This window comes from Oncorhynchus nerka, linkage group LG8 (assembly GCF_034236695.1).
Source record: "Oncorhynchus nerka isolate Pitt River linkage group LG8, Oner_Uvic_2.0, whole genome shotgun sequence".
Lineage (NCBI taxonomy): Eukaryota > Metazoa > Chordata > Actinopteri > Salmoniformes > Salmonidae > Oncorhynchus > Oncorhynchus nerka.
The window spans coordinates 50187675-50213156 of record NC_088403.1 but is presented as its reverse complement, the minus strand read 5'-3'; the positions used below and the strand labels follow the sequence as shown (position 1 = coordinate 50213156).

Here is a 25482-nt window from a genome sequence, read left to right as displayed (position 1 = left end):
ACAAATTATTACATATCTGTTAGTCACATGTCTGTGGAACTTGTTCAGTTTATGTCTCAGTTGTTGAATCTTATGTTCTCACAAATATTTACACATGTTAAGTTTGCTGAAAATAAACACAGTTGACAGTGAGAGAATGTTTCTTTTTTTGCTGAGTTTATCAAATATTTTTCATACAGTTATGTGACTATAACTTGACATACACATTTTTGGGGGGAAACCATTTTTTATTTTTTATCATTTGTATCCAATGGCAGTTTGTGAGCATTTTGAGAAATATGTCAGTCTTACAGTGTTATTGTCCTTATACAGCATATGCAGGATGTGAATTATTTGGTGCAGTGAACAAGTACCTTTTTGAATTTGTTTGTTGTATTTAGTCAATTAAAAATGTGCTTAGTTTTGAAACGGGAGCCATTTTGATAATCTGTTTACATTTCTGTGCTTAGTTGTGAAAATGTACCACACACTTGTGAAAATTGTACCAAATTCAATGAAATGTTCTTATATCTTATGGAAACTCAACTACAATTCAGTTTTACTGTAAACTGCCAGTGTTCCATTGTGGCACATGTATTTGTGTAAATATAACCCATCTGTCTAAAATGAATATTGCAGTATCGACTCCCCTTTTACTGCAACACAATGTACAGGTAATTATGTAAGGTGCAATATGTATGTCCCTTTTGAAAAACGTACCCGATGGCTACTCTTTAAGGGCTGCAGAATAAGCAGCGATGCTCCCCTGGTTGTAAACTCTGTGGATTTGGAAACTATAGGTGGTCCTGGGTCCTGGTAAATTAACCCCATTTACCGCAATACAATGTACAGGAAAATGATATCCAGTCAAAGACATTTAAGGACTGGTACACAAAACATAAAAGTAGTTGTCCACTTAGGCTTGAAAAAAATAAACAAATTAAATCACATTTGTACTTATACCCATGCAAACATGGCCGAAGACGTGACTTAAACAGGAACCAACTGCGTCAATTGTCAAGCTGCAGGGGACACAAATGAAAGGAATATTTGAGACCTTTCTCTATTAACCAATTAATTGTACATATGTTACGTTTTCAGTTTGTGAGTGTGTGATATGGGGGTATAGAAAAGTTTTTTTTTTTACATTTATAAAGAAAACATTTTATATAGCAGCTTTGTTGACATTGCCATGTTGATCTGAGCCTTGCTTTTGGCTGTCGCAGATACACCTCCCCCCCACTTCACTCGCTATTTTCGTCTACTCGACTTCGCTCGACTTACCGCTTAAACACACCCAGCATATCTAGGTCCACTGAATGACTTTACACAGAAACGGAAATTAACTTGGGTATTTTAATTTTCCGCAAGAAACACATCTCTTGTACCTCACGCAGTCAATAGACCCCCCCCCCAAAAAAAAAAACCCAACATGATATACAAAGAAACAACATCACATCCAAAATTATGAAGACAAGTACAAGAGCACATACAACAGTTTTACCCTTTGCTTCAAACATATCCCTCCTTTTCTTTCTGTCACAACAGCACATTGAGGAGGATCGACAGAAAGCAACACAGCTATTAAAGTTGCATTTTTTTTGTTCAACGGTAGTTGTGGGAAACCGAGCCTTACAGTCGAGTCAACGAGACGAGAATTGTGTCGGGTCGCTCCGCTAGACTACGGTTAGCCAAATGAAATGAGGAAATAAGTAATTCAATGGGAGGTTATTACTGTATCAGCCGTCATTATTAGGCTGTACATCTTCTATCTCCTTCAACAAGTGTCTCATGTAGCCACTAAGCCGGAGTGTTCTCCTCTGGCAGCCAAACACAAAGACATTACTGTTGGACCGGAGCCGCTACTAAAGTAATCACCAGCTGAGCAATGACCTAACGCAGAGCAGGTGGCCAGCAAATGTGTGTGTGTGTGTGTTTGTCTGTGTTGGGCGTGTGTGTGTGTGTGTGTTTGTCTGTGTCGGGCGTGTGTGTGTGTGTGTTTGTCTGTGTCGGGCGTGTGTGTGTGACAACAACAAAAAAGAAAGGAAAACAGCGTAACAACAGCATACAAAAGAAACAGCTGTTGAGTAAAAGGTCAAGTTTTAAAGTCTGTGCTGCGGCGTTTGAGTTTCTCCGGGTTGTTAGATGCCATGTGAGAGAAGTCCCTGAAGATGTCCTGGTACGTTTCATCACCTTAGAAAAACAAGACATAGGATGAAAATTCAGGAAAAGAGGATTTAGACATTTACAATTTTCCGACATTAGGCTCCTCCTATAAAACACGCATGCATACACGCGGACGCACGCGCACACACTGTTTACCTGTAGCGCTGCAAGGAGGTTGGCATCAAGGGACACACTGTGCAAGCAGCGCAGAGCAGGCAGTCGCCTCATTGGACAAACACAAAGGCTCACAAAACAACAACGAGAAAGCACTGCACATCAGAGACTGACAAGACAAATGAAGCATTTCCGAGTATAGACATTACATGAGCCTCACAACCTCAGTCCTCCAGAGCCAGACAAATTATTTGAGTTAGGATACTTCAAACCGGGATTTGAAATAGGGTGTTATTGTGACAGTACTGGAGTAAATAACTTGGAACAGACTTGGCAGTTTGGCTATGGAGGAATGGATGGTCCACCCTCTTTCGCATACAACACCGCAAAAAAATATTACAGCTCTACCCATTGAGAGTCCACTGTTCCAGCCCAAATTGGTTGCATCAGCTAGGCCTACTGGCTAGCTGATGGGCTCAGACCAGTGGTTCCCAAATGTTTAAACATGGTGCATTGTTCATTGTCCAGATAGACACAAACATGATTATAACAGCCACGACCCAGGCTTGACCAGCAGCCTAAGACTGGCCACAAAAATAACCCACCAGTGGGCCCTGAGCCACTGTTTGGAAAACACCGAACTACAATGGACAGAGTGGCTCATTACTTTCTATACATCTTCATGTTCTCAGCACCAAGTTCTAATTCTCAAACAAAAGTCACGCTTAAACGGTGGCAGTGTGCATTTGAAACCGGTCAAACACAATAGTAACCCCTTAGGTGTGACCACAGAGCCCGTTTGAAAAGGTTAAAGCAAGCCTGGGGGAACATACAGTTGTATAATGGAAAAACCCTCAAGTGAAAATACCATTGGTTGTTGGACTTAGGCAAAGTGCGTAAAATGTACACGATGAGACAACACTAACAATCAGATTCATTCTTTTTCAAGCAGCATCCTGTGCTATCATACAATACATTCACACATAAGTCCATATAGAACTCTACACTTATATATAGGTGTATAAATACATGTTAAACATGGCCAATGCCCAGTGCTATCATACACTGATCTACATTGAGCTTATATGGGCTGTAAAGTGCAGGATGACTAACGGCATTCATTCATTCTACATCAAAGTGCAACGTGGACTCTCTCGTGGTGTGCATACATAAACACTCCCTTTAAACGTCCCTCGTTCCTCTTCTAAGGAATGTTCTCTCCTTTTCCCAGTTTTTCCCTTTAGTATTATATTCCCAAAATGGTTGCCTCTTTCAACATACAGAAATACTACAGTATAGAAGCCTCTTGTCCATACATTTACCCTGTATTCGAGTTATCCCTCTACTCAAACTGCATTCACTCTACTCCCTTTTTGGAGATACAGCAAATGGTCCCTACCCAGTAATCCAGTTAACAACTCTCAGTTCCAGGAACGTTCCCCATATAAGTTACAAGAACGTTCCCCCTAACCTCTTATTTGTCCAGATTCCTTCTGACAGCACTCTAGGAAGGGTCCAGCAATGATTCCAGAAAGCAATCAAAACATAACTTGAACATCATGCTTGACTTTAATGTAAAAAAAAAAAAAATCGAATCTATTTTAATGTTACCTCACAACTTACTGGGAACTGTTAGACGAGTAGCCTACGCACCTCGGAGGTACCCCTCCTCCCTATCTGTTCTCTCCTCAATTACGATGCCAGTCCACCTCTCTCTACTCATTCTGCCCCCCTAGTGCCCATCCACTCAGTTGGTTCTTCAAGGCCTGAAGTCCCTTCCTGGTTTGGCCCATCCCACTCCCTGTCCCGCCCACACCCTGTCCCCCCGAGTGACCTGATTGGCCAAAGGCTCCATCCATCTCCCGCATCTCCTTGTTCATCTTGGCAATTCGCAGCCTGTCAGGAGAAAGCAGAGTCGTGAGAAAATCAATCAACCCTTCAAGTGTCAACAAATCAACTGAAGTTTATACTCACAGGGTGACAATGTCAGCGTTGGCTGTCTCCACGGCGATAGTAATGGGGTCTTTCTGGTTGTTGTCTCTGGCGTTGTAGTCCGCCCCTCGCTTCAGGAACAGACACACAAGCCTGGGAGATGGGGACCAGGTTAGTGCGTGTGTGTGTGCGTGCGTATGTGTGCTCATGTGTGTGTCCATCCTACCCAGTGTGTCCCAGTATAGTGGCGTGGTGTAGAGGTCCTCTCCTGTTGCTGTCTGCTGTGTTGACATTGGCACCGTTCTGTAGCAGGAACTCACACGCTGCCAAGGAGTTCTGGAGAGACGGGTCAGAGGGCAGGTGAGCATATACGCACAAACCGATACATTCACACAAACCTGCTTGCTCTCTTATAAACACTCTCTCTCGCTCTCCTCACCGCGGTGACGGCCTGTAGGAGTGGGGTGCTGGACTCCTCGGCTGTGTTGACCCAGTTGACGTCAGCTCCGTGGGCCAGGGCGTCGGCCATGACAGGGAAATGCTGCAGCGCTGCAGACCGATATAACAACGCCCCGGGATGAAGACCAGACAGGTCCTCCTCTGCGTCATCTTCATCATCTGTGGAGGGATGACAGGGGGTTTAGTGCGTGTGTGTGTGTGTGGGGTGGGCCGTCTCTGTGTGTGTTTGTGTCACCTTTGTGAATGCCCGTATTGTTCTCTTGGACAAGGTCACTCTGATTGAGCCCTGAGGGGAGAGAGAGAGCGTCACATGATATTCCTTCAGTATAGCAACAGGCCACAAGATGACAGGTTTATCCTGCTGACTATAACAATACACACACTACAACAATGCACCAAGCTTACCGCTTTTTACTGTGTCACCAGGTTTATGGATGATGATGTGTGTGTGTGTGTGTGTGTGTGTGTGTGTGTGTGTGTGTGTGTGTGTGTGTGTGTGTGTTAGACAGTACTTCCGGGTTGGAGCGAGCAGTCGCATACGCACCTCGGTCTGCAGGTAGTATAACTTTTCATTACATTTCATTACATTTCATTATAGTACAACGGTTTGATTTGTCTAATCTTAGCAATTTCTTCTTAGCTAGCTACATAGCCGTCTTTGTATCAAAGATAATTGCGTAATTATCGTATTTCGTCGTCCTAACGTAGCCTACACTGCTATCTGCCCAGCAGCTAGCCAGCTAGCTAACGTCCACCGTCTACCGTATAGCAGCACTGTAGTAACTATTACCCTCAACTGAACGACTTGATTAGTGTAGTGTTAGCTAGCTACATAGTTGTCTTTGCTGTCTTCGTATCCAAGATAATTGTGTAGTTTAGAGTGTGTAGTTTTAGAGTGATTATCTTAATTTACCGAGGTTAGCTAGCCAGCTATTTGTCGTCCTTAACGTAGGAGACACTGCTAGCTAGCCAACAGCTAGCCAACGTCTACCGAATAGAACTTAACAACCCGGTCGCATTCCGCCTCGCTCCACAGGTAGTATCACATTTTCATTTCATTTCATTACAGTACAACGGTTTGATTTGTTTGATCGTAGCTAGCTACATAGCTAGCTACATAGCCGTCTCTGTATCAAAGATAATTGTGTAGTCTAGAGCGATTTTCTAGGTTACCTAGCCAGCTATTGTCGTTCTTTTAACGCAACGTAACGTAATCAACACTGCTAGCTAGCCAGCTAGCCCCCGAATCGACAACGCAGCCACTGCCAGCTAGCCTACAAAGTCAATAACGCAGCCACTGCCAGCTAGCCTACTTCAGCAGTACTGTATAATTTTTAATCATTTTAGTCAATAAGATTCTTGCTACGTAAACTCAACTTTCTGAACATTCGAGACGTGTAGTCCACTTGTCATTCCAATCTCCTTTGCATTAGCGTAGCCTTTTCTGTAGCCTGTCAACTATGTGTCTGTCTATCCCTGTTCTCTCCTCTCTGCACAGACCATACAAACGCTCCACACCGCGTGGCCGCGGCCACCCTAATCTGGTGGTCCCAGCGCGCACGACCCACGTGGAGTTCCAGGTCTCCGGTAGCCTCTGGAACTGCCGATCTGCGGCCAACAAGGCAGAGTTCATCTCAGCCTATGCCTCCCTCCAGTCCCTCGACTTCTTGGCACTGACGGAAACATGGATCACCACAGATAACACTGCTACTCCTACTGCTCTCTCTTCGTCCGCCCACGTGTTCTCGCACACCCCGAGAGCTTCTGGTCAGCAGGGTGGTGGCACCGGGATCCTCATCTCTCCCAAGTGGTCATTCTCTCTTTCTCCCCTTACCCATCTGTCTATCGCCTCCTTTGAATTCCATGCTGTCACAGTTACCAGCCCTTTCAAGCTTAACATCCTTATCATTTATCGCCCTCCAGGTTCCCTCGGAGAGTTCATCAATGAGCTTGATGCCTTGATAAGCTCCTTTCCTGAGGACGGCTCACCTCTCACAGTTCTGGGCGACTTTAACCTCCCCACGTCTACCTTTGACTCATTCCTCTCTGCCTCCTTCTTTCCACTCCTCTCCTCTCCTCTTTTGACCTCTCCCTCTCACCTTCCCCCCCCTACTCACAAGGCAGGCAATACGCTCGACCTCATCTTTACTAGATGCTGTTCTTCCACTAACCTCATTGCAACTCCCCTCCAAGTCTCCGACCACTACCTTGTATCCTTTTCCCTCTCGCTCTCATCCAACACTTCCCACACTGCCCCTACTCGGATGGTATCACGCCGTCCCAACCTTCGCTCTCTCTCCCCCGCTACTCTCTCCTCTTCCATCCTATCATCTCTTCCCTCTGCTCAAACCTTCTCCAACCTATCTCCTGATTCTACCTCCTCAACCCTCCTCTCCTCCCTTTCTGCATCCTTTGACTCTCTATGTCCCCTATCCTCCAGGCCGGCTCGGTCCTCCCCTCCCGCTCTGTGGCTCGACGACTCATTGCGAGCTCACAGAACAGGGCTCCGGGCAGCCGAGCGGAAATGGAGGAAAACTCGCCTCCCTGCGGACCTGGCATCCTTTCACTCCCTCCTCTCTACATTTTCCTCTTCTGTCGCTGCTGCTAAAGCCACTTTCTACCACTCTAAATTCCAAGCATCTGCCTCTAACCCTAGGAAGCTCTTTGCCACCTTCTCCTCCCTCCTGAATCCTCCCCCCCCTCCTCCCTCTCTGCAGATGACTTCGTCAACCATTTTGAAAAGAAGGTCGACGACATCCGATCCTCGTTTGCTAAGTCAAACGACACCGCTGGTTCTGCTCACACTGCCCTACCCTGTGCTCTGACCTCTTTCTCCCCTCTCTCTCCAGATGAAATCTCGCGTCTTGTGACGGCCGGCCGCCCAACAACCTGCCCGCTTGACCCTATCCCCTCCTCTCTTCTCCAGACCATTTCCGGAGACCTTCTCCCTTACCTCACCTCGCTCATCAACTCATCCCTGACCGCTGGCTACGTCCCTTCCGTCTTCAAGAGAGCGAGAGTTGCACCCCTTCTGAAAAAACCTACACTCGATCCCTCCGATGTCAACAACTACAGACCAGTATCCCTTCTTTCTTTTCTCTCCAAAACTCTTGAACGTGCCGTCCTTGGCCAGCTCTCCCGCTATCTCTCTCAGAATGACCTTCTTGATCCAAATCAGTCAGGTTTCAAGACTAGTCATTCAAATGAGACTGCTCTTCTCTGTATCACGGAGGCGCTCCGCACTGCTAAAGCTAACTCTCTCTCCTCTGCTCTCATCCTTCTAGACCTATCGGCTGCCTTCGATATACTGTGAACCATCAGATCCTCCTCTCCACCCTCTCCGAGTTGGGCATCTCCGGCGCGGCCCACGCTTGGATTGCGTCCTACCTGACAGGTGGCGTGGCGAGAATCCGTCTCCTCACCACGTGCTCTCACCACTGGTGTCCCCCAGTGCTCTGTTCTAGGCCCTCTCCTATTCTCGCTATACACCAAGTCACTTGGCTCTGTCATAACCTAACATGGTCTCTCCTATCATTGCTATGCAGACGACACACAATTAATCTTCTCCTTTCCCCCTTCTGATGACCAGGTGGCGAATCGCATCTCTGCATGTCTGGCAGACATATCAGTGTGGATGACGGATCACCACCTCAAGCTGAACCTCGGCAAGACGGAGCTGCTCTTCCTCCCGGGGAAGGACTGCCCGTTCCATGATCTCGCCATCACGGTTGACAACTCCACTGTGTCCTCCTCCCAGAGCGCTAAGAACCTTGGCGTGATCCTGGACAACACCCTGTCGTTCTCAACTAACATCAAGGCGGTGGCCCGTTCCTGTAGGTTCATGCTCTACAACATCCGCAGAGTACGACCCTGCCTCACACAGGAAGCGGCGCAGGTCCTAATCCAGGCACTTGTCATCTCCCGTCTGGATTACTGCAACTCGCTGTTGGCTGGGCTCCCTGCCTGTGCCATTAATCCCCTACAACTCATCCAGAACGCCGCAGCCCGTCTGGTGTTCAACCTTCCCAAGTTCTCTCACGTCACCCCGCTCCTCCGCTCTCTCCACTGGCTTCCAGTTGAAGCTCGCATCCGCTACAAGACCATGGTGCTTGCCTACGGAGCTGTGAGGGGAACGGCACCTCAGTACCTCCAGGCTCTGATCAGGCCCTACACCCAAACAAGGGCACTGCGTTCATCCACCTCTGGCCTGCTCGCCTCCCTACCACTGAGGAAGTACAGTTCCCGCTCAGCCCAGTCAAAACTGTTCGCTGCTCTGGCCCCCCAATGGTGGAACAAACTCCCTCACGACGCCAGGACAGCGGAGTCAATCACCACCTTCCGGAGACACCTGAAACCCCACCTCTTTAAGGAATACCTAGGATAGGATAAAGTAATCCTTCTCACCCCCTTAAAAGATTTAGATGCACTATTGTAAAGTGGCTGCTCCACTGGATGTCATAAGGTGAATGCACCAATTTGTAAGTCGCTCTGGATAAGAGCGTCTGCTAAATGACTTAAATGTAAATGTTTAGGTGCAGTGAGGCTCAACATTGTGTGAATATTTGACATAAATTCCTTCCTAGCTTGATAAGTTGTGGAATTTCTGTCGTTGGTATCTATCCTCTTATCTATCCCTTGGACAAATAACCCACAGCACCACATTTGTACTGGATCAGGACTTATATCACTTCAACACCAACCAGTCCATCAGCAGACAGCGAAAAGAACAACAACATCTCTTTTATAGGAAGCAGACATGCCATTGATTTGAATACCTGATCAGTTGTAATGTAATGCTTAACAAGGCCAGCCTGGTACAGGTCTGCTCGGTTTGGTCCTATAGTGCGAATCAGATGAGCGTGTATGTCCTGTCCAGTACCTGCGAGTCGTGGCAGGGTGGCCCGGGTGGGTTTGGGTTTGAGTGGGGGTCGCGACCCGGCTGGCCTCTCCTGGGTGTTAGCCCTGTTCCTCCGGGCGCTGGAGCGCCGCAGGGGAGCTTTACGTCCCGTCTCTGGGAGCTTCTGGATGAACTTCTTCTCCACGTACTTAGAACGAATCCACGACTCCTTATCACCCCTGAGAGAGCAATAGAGAGAGAGAGAAAGATGGAGAAAGAGAGAGATGGAGAACGAGAGAGATGGAGAAAGAGAGAGAAGGGGGATAGAGAGATGGAGAACGAGAGAGATGGATAGATATTAAAAAAAGGAAGGCAGGAGAGTGTCAGATCATTAATGCAATTTGATTAAAACAATATATCAAATCAAATTAATTTCATATACAGTAATGCACATTAACAAACCATCATATTATAACACAGCAATTCAGTTCAATTCAATTTGACAAGCCAGCCCTCCTTGTACTGTATTACAACATGGTTGACTGCATTCTACTTTACATCCAGAACACATACACAAAGCCATGCAGTTGCACAGCACATTTCTGGGGGACAGTTTAGTTACGACACAAACCACAGTCATTGTCATGTTACGGCACAAACCACAGCCATCGTCATGTACCTGTGTCACTTCCTGTCTGGGGTGCAGCAGAAGAGAGGAAAAGAGGAAGTCAGATACAGTGCCTTCGGAAAATGTTCAGACCCCTTAACTTTTCCAGATTTTGTTACTGCCTTATTCTAAAATAGATTTAACAGATGGGGGGGGGGGACTATCTACACTCAATACCCCATTATTACAAAGCAAAAACAGGCTTTTAGAAATTTTGCCAAATTTAACAAATAAATACTGAAATATCACATTTACATAAGTATTCAGACCCTTTACTCAGTACTTTGTTGAAGCACCTTAGGCACCGATTACAGCCTCGAGTATTGTTGGGTATGACGCTTCAAGCTTGGCACACCTGTATTTGGTAAGTTTTTCCCATTCTTCTCTGCAGATCCTCTCAAGCTCTGTCAGGTTGGATGGGGAGCGTCGCTGCACAGCTAATTTCAAGTCTCTCCAGAGATGTTCGAAACGTGTCCTGAAGTCACTCCTGCATTGTCTTGGCTGTGTGCATATGGTCCTTGTCCTGTTGGAAGGTGAACCTTCGCCCCAGTCTGAGGACCTGATCACTTTGGAGCAGGTTTTCATCAAGGATCTCTCTGTGCTTTGCTCCGTTCATCTTTGCCTCAATCCTGACTAGTCTCAAAGTCCGTGCCGCTGAAAAACATCCCCACAGCATGATGCTGCCACCACCATGCTTCATGGATGGTGCCAGGTTTCCCCCAGATGGGACACTTGGCATTCAGGCCAAAGAGTTTAATCTTGGTTTCATCAGACCAGAGAATCGTGTTTCTCATGGTCTGGGAGTCCTTTAGGTGCCTTTTGGCAAACTCCAAGTGGGCTGCATGTGCCTTTTACTGAAGAGTGGCTTCCGTCTGGCCACTCTACCATAAAGGCTTGATATGTGGACTGCTGCCGAGAGTTGTCGTCCTTCTGGAAGGTTCTCCCAGCTCCACAGAGGGACACTGTCAGAGTGACCATTCACCTCCCTGACAATGACCCTTCTCCCCTGATTGCTCAGTATGGCCAGGCAGCCAGCTCTAGGAAGAGTTGGTGGTTCCAAACTTCTTCCATTTAAGAGTGATGGAGATCACTGTGTTCTTGGGAACCTTCAAAGCTGTAGAATATTTTTGGTGCCCTTACCCAGATCGGTGTTTCGAGACAATACTGTCTCTGAGCTTTCTAGACAATTCCTTCAACCTCATGGCTTGGTTTTTGCACTGTCAACTGTGGAAGCTTATATAGACAGGGCTCCCGAGTGGCGCAATGGTCTAAGGCACTGCATCTCAGTGGTAGAGGGGTCACTACAAACCCTGGTTCGATCCCAGGCTGTATCAACCGGCCGTGATTGGGAGTCCTATAGGGCGGTGCACAGTTGTCCGGGTTAGGGTTTGGCCGGGATAGGTCATTGTAAATAAGAATATGTTCTTAACTGACTTGCCTAGTTATATAAAGGTTAAAAAATATATATAATAATAAAAAATAAAATAAAAATAAAAGACAGTGTGTGCCTTTCCAAATCATATCCAATCAATTTAATTTATCAAAACACTAATCAAGTTGTCGAATCATCTCAAGGATCATCAATGAAATAGGATGCACTTGAGCTCAATTTCAAGTTTCATAGCAAAGGGTCTGAATATTTACATAAATAAGGTCTGTTTTTTATTTGTAATATATTTGCAAAGAAAAATCTAAAAACCCTGTTTTTGTTTTGTCATTCATTATGGGGTATTGTGTGTAGATTGATGAGGAAAGCATGTATGTTATCCATTTTAAAATAAGTCTATAACGTAACAAAATGTGGAAAAAGTCAAGGTGTCAGAATACTTTCCTGCACTGTATAATACATAAGTCAGTGCCCGTCCTCACTAACAGCTGAATGGAAGCAAGCAGCAAAGGGGGAACCAACTCCATATTAATACCCATGATTTTGGAATGAGATCTTCGAGTAGCAGGTGTCTACATACTTTTGGTCATGTAGTGTACTTAAAGATAGAATGTTGGCATATTGAGCAAAGAAAAAGTATAGTTTACATTTTAGCAGTATGCATTTAAAGTGTAATAAGGAAAACTTGTAAAACATCTCCCTGCAGTTTCATGTTAATGACACCAGAAGGAGATAAAAGGGGGATTCTTATACCTGGGGATTCAACAGAACTTTTTATAATGTTTTGAAAGTTGCAGATAGAAATGTAAAGTATAGAACTACTCCACAGTATATAGACAATACAGAATCTTGTCTGGTCTACACAATATATTTCTATCTGTACGTTCTGTTCCATTATCCTTCATAAACCTGCAATGAAATCACACGGCAACGCTATTACATCTTGACTGTGAGATTAATAAAAAGTGATGACTCATGAAAATGAGAGTGGGGAGTGAGATACCTTGGACTGGACGGGTGGGGTTTCTTGATGGTGATCTCATCAATTCGCCCCTCGTAGATCCTGTTGATGGCTGTGTTTCCCAACTCACACATCAACTACAGGACAGCAAGGCAGGGAGGATAAACACACACGTCAGTTGTGCTTTTATTGAATAAAGAAAGTATATACATTTCTACATAGAGTTTCAATGCATGTACAGTCGTGGTCAAAAGTTTTGAGAATGACACAAAAATACATTTTCAAAGTCTGCTGCCTCAGTTTGTATGATGGCAATTTGCATATACTCCAGAATGTTATGAAGAGTGATCAGATGAATTGCAAAGTCCCTCTTTGCCATGCAAATGTACTGAATCCCCTAAAAACATTTCCACTGCATTTCAGCCCTGCCACAAAAGGACCAGCTGACATCATGTCAGTGATTCTCTCGTTAACACAGGTGTGAGTGTTGACGAGGACAAGGCTGGAGATCAATCTGTCATGCTGATTGAGTTCGAATAACAGACTGGAAGCTTCAAAAGGAGGGCGGATCAATTGTTGTGAAGAAGGCTTCAGGGCGCCCAAGAAAGTACAGCAAGCGCCAGGACCGTCTCCTAAAGTTGATTCAGCTGCGGGATCGGGGAACCACCAGTACAGAGCTTGCTCAGGAATGGCAGCAGGCAGCTGTGAGTGCATCTGCATGCACAGTAAGGCAAAAATTTTGGGAGGATGGCCTGGTGTCAAGAAGGGCAGCAAAGAAGTCACTTCTCTCCAGGAAAAACATCAGGGACAGACTAATATTCTGGAAAAGGTACAGGGATTGGACTGTTTAGGACTGGGGTAAAGTCATTTTCTCTGATGAATCCCCTTTCCTATTGTTTGCTACATCCGGAAAAAATAAAACCACACAAATTCTGATAAACTCCAAGCATTGATTATGCAAGAATGGGCTGCCATCAGTCAGGATGTGGCCCAGAAGTTAATTGACAGCATGCCAGGGCGGATTGCAGAGGTCTTGAAAAAGAAGGGTCAACGCTGCAAATATTGACTCTTTGCATCAACTTCATGCAATTGTCAATAAAAGCCTTTGACACTTGTGAAATGCTTGTAATTATACTTCAGTATTCCATAGTAACATCTGACAAAAATATCTAAAGACACTTTGTAGAAATTAATATTTGTGTAATTCTCAAAACGTTTGGCCACGACTGTACAGTAACCCCCCTTGACATTAGTCTAGTAATGCTACATTATTGAGATGCATCCAAAGGTAGCGTAGTGGATGTATTCTTACCCGGACCAGCTCTGGTTCCCAGGAGTCCAGGGTGAGGGAGCGTACTTTGGAGAAATGGACACCCAGACTCCTGTCAGAAGGATATAAGGTAGTTACATTTTAGTTTGTGTGTGTGTGTTTGCTTGAGTGTGTGTGTGTGTGTGTGTGTGTGTACCTGTGTATCCCCGAGCAGACGATGCAGAGGGTGATCCCCAGGTTGATAGAGGCCCAGTCTGGACCGGGCTCTCCACAGTCGCAGCACTGCATGTTCCCCGGGATGGCCTGGACCTCCTCCAGAGCCTCGCGGCCCCCCGTCTTCTCCTGCTCCCCACACAGCCCTCCTCCTCCTGGGCTGCCTCCCGACACAGAGCTGCAATGTTCCCTCTATGTGAGAGAAAGAGTGAGAGATGTACACACACAAACAAACTTTGTGTAGACAATGACCTACAAACCTGCTTCTGAAACACATTTGTTCAGAATGAATAATGTTTGTATGTTTTCTCACGGGACAGTGTGGGTCTTCTCTGCGTTCCTGGAAGGCTGAAGCAATGCTGTTCTGGACAGCACTGATCCAGCCCTGCTGCTGGCGCTCGGAGTCTGCCTGTAACAGACAGCTCCTACACACACACACACAAAATCACTATGTTAACACTAAACTAATACCCTAAACAAATATCTAAAGCAACATCAACACACACATCCCTACTTTCCCTGTATATACTGACACACACACACAAAATCACTATGTTAACACTAAACAAATACCCTAAACAAATATCTAAAGCAACATCAACACACACATCCCTAGTTTCCCTGTATATACCCCCCCACCACACACACACAGCTGTAGACTCACTTGGATGGAGAGACCACCTCGAAGCAGAATCGTCTCTCGTTGTCAACGCAGACCTTCACTGTACAAAGACGCAGATCCTCAATCACTACTGTGGGCTGATCCTGAGAGAAAGAAGGACACGGTCAGGCTGGGTGTGTGTGTGTGTGTGTGGGTGGGTGGGTGTGTGTGAACGTCATTAACGTTGTCTCTGCATGGATTGCTATAAAATAATGCATTGAAAAGTAAAGCAGTGGCTTTCAAAAATGCACCTTGAATTTCTTCTGATAGACCAGTTGATTTTTCTGAATGGAGAACCAGCGCCTACCGTCGTGAGACAGGAGATCAAAAGGAGATGAGAATAAATAATGCAATCATTAGATATATCATGATTCTACCCATCACCTTCCTACCAGTGGAGGCTGCTGAGGGGAGGCCGGCTCATATTAATGCCTTGAATAGAGTCAATAGAATGGTATCAAACGTGGTTCTATGTGGTTGACACCACTCCAGCCCTTTCTATAAGCCGTCCCCCTCTGCAGCCTCCTCTGCTTCCTAGGCTATAGCCTTTAAATATCAGAGAGAGAGAGAAAGGCAGAGAAAGAGAGAGAGAACAACATGCAGTAGAGAGAATGTGTGGTGGGGTAACATACCTGCTCCAGGTCTTGAAGGCATTGCTAGCTCTCTTATACAGGTAGCCCTCCATGGCAATACCGTTGGCGGCATCAGCACAGAAATCCATTAAGGAGTTATCATAGGACACATCCTGCCAACACAACATAAACACAACCAGAAACATTACTGTAGGGAAGGGAAGGGATAATAGTAAATATCATTGTCATGCAGTGATGCCAGTAGACCACCAAGCTAAGTCGAAAAGAACATTTTGTAGACTTACCCTTTGCAAAAACAAAATTACATTGTTAGATGGTTTGCAAAGGAGAATTGCCCACACTCATTTCACAGAGGTGGCATTCCCGAAGGGAAATATGCAGATGCATGCTAGAACGCACCAATTGGATCGCGCTAGCTCGTGTTTGGCTCTGCCCACCTCCTTGCTTGTTCTGCCCTCATTTGTTCCCATTGGAAACGACAGGTTGTGGTCTGTCTTGGTTTAGTTACAAAACACATTTGCTTCTAGTGTAATAACACGGCAGCCAACTTGGTGGCCTGTGTTTAGTTTGGATCCAGCAGTGTTCACCTTTTTCTTAATGGCCTCGTGTCTCTGTTCCATGTCTCTCTTCTCCCTGGCGGAATTCAACACTAGTTGAGTGTGCTGTGTATGAGATTAAAAAAAGAGAGAGAGTCGGGCACAAAAATTTAAAAAGATTTTTTTATAAACACAGTATACAATATGTTTCAAATGATGCACATTATCCTATATCACACACGGCAGTGCAGCATGATAGGCCAGTTCGGCCAGGGAACAAAATATAGAGAATAATGTACACAGTATACTGGAACAGTGTATGTTTTTTTTGTAGTTTTAGAGATGAATGTAGAAACTGTTGAGGAAAATCAGGCTAGGAGATTAAGGACTTCTGGCTTGGACAGCTTTTAGCTAGATGTCAGGGAGTCCATCACTAGAGACTTCATCCTCTTGGTGAAACAGGAAGGAGGAAGTGCTGAACCTGTCCCAAATACCTGTTTCTGCATGGAGGATCGAGGAAAAACCTCAAGCAGCTTCCTATAGTAGCTTTACTTTCTCCCTCTCTCACTAAGGTTTCAGGACTCCCTAAATCTTTCTCAGATTATTACCAATCCCACAAGGTATGACTCCAAACATCGACAAAAAGCTACTCTCCTTGATGTTATCCTCACAAATAATCCTGACAGGTATCAGACTGGTGTTTTCTGTAATGACCTTAGTGATCACTGTTTTACAGCCTGTGTTCGTAATGGCTGCTCAGTGAAATGATCTGTCCTGATTTGTCATAGAAGCTTGCTAAAAAACTTTAATGAGCAAGCCTTCCTTCATGACCTGGCGTCTGTAAATTGGTAAAGAACCAGCTTGATCCCCTCTGTCGAAGACACTTGGACATTCTTTTTTAATATTTTCAGTGGTATTATTAACAAACATGCCCCCATAAAGATAATGAGAATTAAATACAGGTTCAGGCCCGGGTTCGACCATGATCTGGCAGAGTTACTCCACCTCAAGAATTCCATTTGGTGAAAGGCTCGGCAAACGCATACTGTCGTTCGGGCAAATGAGAAATAAGTGCATTCAGGCTATCCGGAAGGCCAAAGTTAGTTACTTTAAGGAGCAGTTCTCTCTCTGTGGGTCTAACCCCAAGACGTTCTAGAAAACGGTTAAAGACCTGATGAATAAACCCTCCTCCTCACAGCTTTCCCTTCATGTTGATGATGTGGTTGTTACTGACAAGGAGCACATGGCTGAGCTCTTTAATTACCACTTCATTAAGTCGAGATTCCTATTTGACTCCGCCATGCCTCGTTGTCCGTCCAACTTTTCCTCATCTCCCACCCCTTTTAATGCGAATAGCCCTGATGATTTTCTCCTGCCCCGCTACAAAGTTTCTCCTTGCAGGCAGTCACTGAGTCTGAGGTGCTAAAGGAGCTCCTTACACTTGACCCCCAAAAAACATCTGGGTCATATGATTTAGATTGTAGCCCCTATAATCGCTAAGCATATCTCTAACCTTTTCAGCCTGTCTCTCCTCTCTGGGGAGGTTCCCATTGCTTGGAAGGCAGCCATGGTGTGTCTTTTATTTAAAGGGGGAGATCAAGCTGATCCTAACTGTTATAGGTCAATTTCTATTTTGCCCTGTTTATCAAAAGTGTTGGAAAAACTTGTCAATAATCAACTGACTGGCTTTCTTAATGTCTATAGTATTCTCTCTGGTATGCAATCTGGTTTCTGCTCAGGTTATGGATGATGTCACCATTGCCCTTGATTCAAAGCAATGTTGTTCTGCTATTTTTATTGACTTGGACAAAGCTTTTGATCCGGTAGACCATTCCATTCTTGTGGGCCGGTTAAGGAGCATTGGTGTCTCTGAGGGGTCTTTGGCCTGGTTTGCTAACTACCTCTCTCAAAGAGTGCAGTGCATTACGTCAGAACATCTGCTGTCTCAGCCACTGCCCATCACCAAGGGAGTACCCCAAAGCTCAATCCTAGGCCCCACGCTCTTAATTTACATCAACAACATAGCTCAGGCAGTAGGAAGCTATCTCATCCATTTATATGCAGATGATACAGTCTTGTACTCAGCTGGCCCCTCCCCGAATTTTGTGTTACACCCCAGCTGCCAAACTAACCCTGATTCAGATGACCATCCTACCCATGCTAGATTACGGAGACGTAATTTATAGATCGGCAGGTAAGGGTGCTCTTGAGCAAATAGATGTTCTTTACCATTCAGCCATCAGACTTGCCATCAATGCTCTTTATAGGACACATCACTGCACTTTATACTCCTCTGTAAACTGGTCATCTTTGTAAAAATAATAATAATAAAATAAAAATATATTTATATCAGTCAATCCAGCAGTCTTTAAGCACCTTCTGCAGGTACTTTTTTTTACATTTTCTTGCCTTCTTGTTCTTTCTCTCTCTCATTCTGCCTCTCACTCTTTTGCCATTTCCTGTAACAGCAGGAAGAGTTAAAACAGTCTTTGTGGCCTTAATGCTCCAGTGAAAGGTGACTTGCTTTCCGGTTTAAAGCTTCTCTCTGACTAACCTTCCTGTTAGTTTTAGTCTACTGTTGACTTCAGGTCTAGAGCTCCATGTATGGCAGCTCTTCCAGTTATGCTAAAGTGCTATTCCAGCGTGGCACTAACGTTACTGTTTGACTAGATGAAAACACGCATGCACGTGCTCTCACACACACACACACACACACGCATGCAAGCACAAACTTTCTCAGTCATGTGAAATGTTTCCTGTTGACGGTGCCCACACGGTTTCCTGTCACGATGAGAGGGACGTCACCTTGTGACTTCCTCATCCCTCTGGAGCTCATTGCTAGGACTCGTGTGCTAATTAATCAATGGAATCGACTATTATAATAAACCTTTTCCACCGTTCATCTAAGAGGAGATCAATTCATCCCCTCTTCTCTTCCACTCACTCTCATAAACTATTTTTTACCCCACTCTCTCTCCCTTGCTGTGTTCCCTAATTTCAAAATCTGAACAACGTACTTGAACAGATCTCTTCCTCCGTCTATGAATTTGGTTCCTCCAACACACTTATCTCCCACCCTCCCTCTCATTCCTTCACATGTTCTTGTTACCTCTTCACTCAGGGTGCGGCGGTAGTCGTCCAGCTCCGAGAGGGACTGGTGACCTTGCTGGAAGAACTGAGACTGGGCATCCATCATAGACACCATCTGACAGAAGAACACAGGGCAAAGCGTTGTCATACAACCAACTACATGCTAAACAATACATGCAAGCATAAAGAGAACTCAACAACTGCTCAAGTAAACAAATGATTAGACACCCACATGTGAGCTTAACCATGCAACATTTTACAACACTCCCAACGATAACATGACGAAACTCACCGCCATCAGGATGTCGGTCTTCTTCTTGGCCTCGATGACATTGATCTAGGAGAGTTTGTGAACAGGAGGGAACAGAACATGGGTGTGGTTATGACTGCAGCTAGTACGAAACCTCTGGGTATTAATAGTGACCAGCCTTCTATACAGGGAAACCCTCAGGCAATGTTGTTATCATTCACCACAGCAAAACACATGTCCCTAAACATAGGTGCCGTTGCATATTTTATGAATTATTTTGTTAGAAATATGGCCTGGTCCTGACATCTGTTATGTGTAAAAGATCTAGCATTCTGTTTGAGGCCTTTGAGTAGTGTCCATGTTCTCAAAAAGCCAGCCAGCTGTGGAATGAGAAAGACTCCAGTCTAGAACTGATCGTTTCAATACTGGCCTGTAATGAAATTTAAAGCAAACCACTCAAAATCAATTCAAAGTCAAACTAACATGCTGAAAATGCATTTGGGGGAGTCAATTAAAGCATGTTTCTACAGCCATGCCAGTGTGTATGCACAGGCAAACACTCACCCCTCCATCTCCCTCAATCCATCCACCTTAGATGCCCTCACCTGCAGTACGTAGTCGAGGGCTCCGGAGCGGAAGGTCTTGCGGGCGTTGAGGAGGGCATGGCTGACCTCTTCTACCTCGTGCTGTTTTCCCCGGGGGGCCTGAGCGTTCCTCCCCAATGCTGCCTCCAGACTCTCACTACCCCGCTCAAACTCCTTACGCACATCCTTGAACCGACGCACGTCCCTGGGAGAAGGGAAGAGGGAGCGGGAGGGAGGGAGGGATAAGGCATAACTGAATGCTAGGGAGTGGCCCTTTCAGACCAGAGGTGGGTGGGACTGGATTCGTTGTGAAAGCAGTGTATGGTAGTAGTTTGGGCAAAGAGGACTGAATGAGAAAGGAGTGCCAGACTCACTCACTCTTTCACAAAACTCAGCAACTTCAACTTCACCGACTTCTGTGTGCTTTCAATCACTTCCTATGAGAAAAAGAGAGTGAAAGGAGAGAGAGAGAGCGAGAGAGAGAGAAAGAGACAAGAGAAAGAAAGAGAGAGGCAGAGAAAGAGAGAGACAAAGAAAGAGAAAGAGCTACTCAGACACCTGACATGTAATAGTGGTTGCTACAGTAACTAACGTTGAAAGCTAGTGATGCACAATAGAGGAGTCCAACTCACCCCCTGAGCTTCCAGAATCACTGCCAGCTTCTTGGAGAATTTCTCCAAACACTCCTGGATGAGAAAAGAACATTGAATTAGTCAGTATAACTTTTTTTTCTATGACTGAAAACAATAGAACGGAACTTTCACTTCCCTTCATAATAATTTACTATGAGTAATATGACCTGTACAGTTAGGTTCCTTCTACAATGATTCCAAATCAGTGCTTAGAGTGTATTACCCAGAATCTCTATAGACTCACCCCCATCATGTTGTCCCCAGAACAGTGATGGCCCAGCTCTTTGAGCCCTGTGACAAAGCTCTTGCTGGTCTGACAGTAGGCCCTGCCAGCCTCTAGCATGGAGTGGCACTGCTTCACCAGCTACACAACACAACAACAGGTGTCAAGGTACAACACAACATGGATACTATACAATGCTAAATGAGCGTAAGGCATCTGAGCGTAAGGCGCTACAGAGGGTAGTGCGAACCCAGTACATCACTGGGGCCAAGCTTCCTGCCATCCAGGACCTATATAATAGGCGGTGTCAGAGGTAAGCCCATAAAATTGTCAGAGACTGTTTTTTCTGCTACTGCACGGCAAGCAGTACCGGAGTGCCAAGTCTAAGGCTCCTCAACAGCTTCTACCCCCAAGCCATAAGACTGAACAATTCATAAAATCGCCACCGGACAATTTACATTGACCCCCCCAACCCCCGCTCCCTTTTGTACACTGCTGCTACTCGGTGGTTGTTTGTTACCTATGCATGGTCACTTCGCCCCCAGCTACATGTAGAGATTACCTCAACTGGCCTGTACCCCCGCACACTGACTCGGTACCGGTGCCCCCTGTATATAGCCTCGTTATTGTGTTACATTTTCTTATTAGTTTTTACTTTAGCCTACTTGGTAAATATTTTCTTCTTCTTGAACTGCACTGTTGGTTAAGGGCTTGTAAGCATTCCCCGGTAAAGTCTACACTTGCTGTATTCAGCGCATGTAACTAATAAAGTTTGATTTGACTCTCAAGACTCTGAACTTTAATGACCAAAGTATGCATCTGAAAATGTTATGCGCACCAAACCCTTTAGGGAATTAGGAATATCAATTGATTGAAAGGAGAGTGTGATCAAGTTCCATTTTCGTCTGGTGACAATAGATTGGGGAAGCAGCAGTAAAGTTCATTCCCTACAACGCAGGTAAAACACCACCATGTCTCCCTCAGTTCATAGTCAATATTCAGAGAAAAGGGATGTTCACAAAAACGGACCCAGTCCAACTACTATCTACACTCTACTGTGTGGATGGCTGGGCATGTTTATACTGTAGAAGTGGTGTTATGCTCATATCGAGAGCTTTGATACTCGGAGCATAGTAGCAAAAAGTGGGGAGGTGTGTGTGTCTTGTTCTTCTATCCTTGTGGGGGACCTGAAATCCCCAAAAGTCCCCACAAGGATAGTAAAACAAGACAATTTCTCCCTTGTGGGGATATTTCCACCATCCCCATGAGGACAAAGGCTTTTTTAAGCTCAGGGGTTAGGTATTGGGGCAGCAAGTAGCCTAGTGGTTAGAGTGTTGGACTAGTAACCAAAAGGTTGCAAGACCGAATCACCGAACTGACAAGGTAAATATCTGTCCTTCTGCCCCTGAACAAGGCAGTTAACCCACTGTTCCTAGGCCGTCATTGAAAATAAGAATATGTTCTTAACTGACTTTCCTAGTTAAATAAAAGGTAAAAAAATAAATAATAATAATAGGCTTAAGGCAAAAAGGATTTAGAATGGAAATCAATTTTAGGTCCCCATGAGGATAGAAAAAGAAGTGTGTATGAGTGTGTGTGTGTTTCACTGTCGCTCACCTTCTCTAATCGCGTTTCCAATTCACAGACATCTCCTTCCACCACTTCAATGGCGGCCCTGGATGAAACATAGACATATACATCGCCACATCACTTAGGCAGATGGTATTTTCCCATTTATCCACACCCTGCTTGAGCAAAACCATACTGGTCTGATTGTTGAACTTGTGGCACAATGTTAGTATATCTACAGTAAAAATGTCTGTGGCTCCAATACATCTTTGGGGCTGTAATATCAGACATCATGAGAGTTCAAGCAGTACACTCGATGCTTCGCATGGGATGTAGTATACATTGTTCAAGCAGTACACTCGATGCTTCACATGGGATCTAGTATACATGGTTCAAGCCTGTAAGAAGGCCAGTGGAAGGAGATTGTGGCTGTTGTGACTGTTTGTCTATGAGTCAGTATCTCCTCTCCTCTGTCTGTCTTTCACATCAACAGCCTTACAGTGTGGTTTCCGTTGCCTTCCACTAAAGACAGAGTGATACTGACAGAGAAAAAAGACAAAAAGAGAGAGAAGGAGATGCTGAGAAACAGAGTTACGACAGAGAGAGAGAGAAATGGAACAGACAGTGCCTGTTTGTCTGCCGGCGGTGAAGTAGAGACAGTGGCTGCAGGTCTTGGGTCGGTCAGCTCAGTATCATTCATATTCAAATCGCCTAGCCCAGCGTGACAGGGGTACCAATACAAACAGGACTGCCAAAGGTTTGGTGGAAAATATAATTGATGAGGTTGGAACAAAGCCTGTGTCATTACACACACACATTGTAATCATTACTCTGTGTGTGTGTGTATGTGTGTGTGTGTGTGTTCACGCCTGTGTTTGTATGGTGATAAAAAGGAATGCATATCTGTGTGTGTGAACGTGCATGAGTAAGTGTGCCTGAGAGAGAGAGCGAGACCAAGTTTCTGCAATGATCCACCCCCAAAAAACACACTTCCTGCCTCCTATTTATCACCTCAGTATCTCTCACCTCATGTTCCACTCCACAACCCCAGCCCACCCCCATGATTACCTAGCAACAGGAGGCATTGGTTTGACGTGCTACCCCAAGTACTCGGCCTCTATGTCTGTATGTGTACTGTAGTAGCCTCTCACTTTTCCTCTTTCAATGCCTCTTTCCTGAGAAGTCCCTCTCTCTTCGATCCTTCTTTCACTGATATGTCTCTCGGTCTCTTTTCTTCTCTTTCAAAGCCTGTTTCCTCTTAACATCACCCTCTACTCCCTTTCACACTAGCTGTGTGTGTGTGTGTGTGTGTGTGTGTGTGTGTGTGTGTGTGTGTGTGTGTGTGTGTGTGTGTGTCTGAAGGCCTACCTCTGGCACATTCAGTTCAAACTACATCTAAAACCTTCTCCCTCTCGCTGTTCTTGGTCAAACACGAGACCTCACCGCTGCAACTTGCACCACTGACTGCCACAGCAAGTCAAACTTTCCAACACTGTGTGCCTCCCAGATAGACCATGAGCCAAGAAAGAGGGAGGAGAGAGAGAGAGCTAGATGGGGAGGAAGGGAGGAGAGAGGAAGAGAGAGAGTTAGGAGCTCTTTCACCACTTACAAGGTTAATCAAACAAGAATTAAGAAATGATAATACAGCAAAGACAAAGAGACAGAGAAAGGGAGAAAGAGAGAGACGTTTATTACCACAGTTACTCCTAATCTCCCAGACAAAAAAGGGAGGCAAAACACACCCAATGCAACAAAACTATTTTATTAGCTACTTTCAAACCCAACACAAAATCCACTTCCCTTTTGGCTTCAAATTGTGTTCCTTTTAGAGTTTACATTTTTAAAAAAAAATATATTGACTCTCAAAGAGATTATTAAGCCAAGCAGAACTCCAAGGTTGATGTGTGGCATTCGCACATTGACTTACAACCTCGGCTTGCAACCATCTTGGTCGCATATGACCTGGAATGTTGATTTGATAGCACCAGTGCACCGAATGGCAAAATTATATTTGTGCCATTGGGCGCAAACACATTTGTTATGTTTGTGTTGTATGTCCGATGCAGCCGTTGTTACATTTGTATCGTATTTGTTTAAACTAACATTTTAAAGTGGAGACCACCAGTGCTACCAATGAAAAGGTTCATTTAGAGCTCTGCTTACAACAATCAACAAAGTTGTATAAATTCACTATTTTATTCCGACACACAAAGCCAACCCCATTAATGAGAAAAGGTAGTGTCTCATCCCTCATGTTAATGCCCAGACTCATTTCATTCATGGCAGTGACAAATCTGGCCCCAAGCAAGAGGCATGGCCCCAAACCATCTGCAGGACTGACACTTTGTAATTTGACAAGTGCATCCTCTGGTTGTGCTGGTGCAACTAGAATGGTGTGACACACTGCCAATGCTCAGCATCTATTGACATTGCACAGGTAACTTTGAGCCAAAACATTTGTAGCACTACTCTATTTCCTCACTGTTAGGGAGGATGCCCTGTGTGTACATGTAACCGTTTTGAAACTATCTAAATAATTGACTGCAAAAACATACAGTAGGCCTACATAGGCAACCTTGAATAAATCTGTAATTTGCCGGCAGTAAGTAGGCTACATACATTTATGCAGCATTTACAAATTAGCTCTCACTTGACAATGCTAATAATGTGACTGCATGAATAATGCCTGTAGTTTATGTAAACTGTTGCCCCAAGTCATTAAAAATATTATTCAAGGGTTAATCATTACATACCTGAATCGGGGGGAGTCTTTGAGACACTCTTCAAAATCCAGTTTGACAGTCATCCTTCGGTTTTGACACAAATTACAACAATAACACAACCGCAACTATTTCTATTGATGTTGAATGTGACATGGGAGAGAGTGCTTGAGAAAATAGATAAGCTCCTTTTGGTGACGTTGTCCCCCAACAAGCAATACTCCAAATATAATATTTACATATTGAACGTATATTGCATTGTTTTTAGGTTTTTCAATAAATAACTTGTGTTGTCTTGAATTCTATTCTTCTCGATATTAAATCATGACATTGGGTATCAGTGAATCGCGCCTTTCTCTTCTTGGAACAACAGGTTATTACGTATTGATTAGAATAACTTAGTAACCAAATAACTGCAATCGATGAATTTATTATAGGTCAGTTGTTCCACTTCGCTCTTGCTCTCGTGCGCGCTTGAGTCAGGAAAATGAAGAAAAAAAATCCCAACAGTTTCTCGACAGTTTAGATTCTTTCACCGTAAAAAATCCAACATCAATAAAATAATTTGTAAACATACAGCATTTCCCTCGAGGACCCCGGGGTGACTAGACTGGCACACTAACGAAAAAAATATCTCGA

General features: G+C 44.8%; 1 protein-coding gene across 2 annotated transcripts; it reads right to left on the bottom strand.

The window, feature by feature from the left end:
• Positions 1-1321: 1321 nt before the first annotated feature.
• On the bottom strand, positions 1322-25482 carry LOC115133538 (arf-GAP with coiled-coil, ANK repeat and PH domain-containing protein 1-like). 2 transcript variants are annotated; one of them, XM_029666824.2, is made up of 23 exons: positions 24877-25481; positions 22172-22229; positions 20576-20695; positions 20332-20385; positions 20078-20136; positions 19721-19904; positions 19158-19202; positions 18885-18980; positions 15827-15901; positions 15279-15391; positions 14898-14949; positions 14650-14750; positions 14299-14410; positions 13969-14177; positions 13815-13884; positions 12545-12639; positions 9530-9726; positions 4886-4936; positions 4631-4809; positions 4418-4527; positions 4234-4344; positions 4094-4155; positions 1322-2172 (listed from the first exon to the last, which is right to left on the bottom strand). In XM_029666824.2, exons 1-23 carry the CDS (start codon positions 24927-24929, stop codon positions 2075-2077), a joined length of 2304 nt encoding a protein of 767 aa, XP_029522684.1. In that variant the 5' UTR covers positions 24930-25481; the 3' UTR covers positions 1322-2074. The 2 variants fall into 2 exon arrangements, with proteins under 2 accessions (XP_029522684.1, XP_029522685.1); XM_029666825.2 differs by lacking the exon at positions 15827-15901 and having other exon boundaries at positions 24877-25482.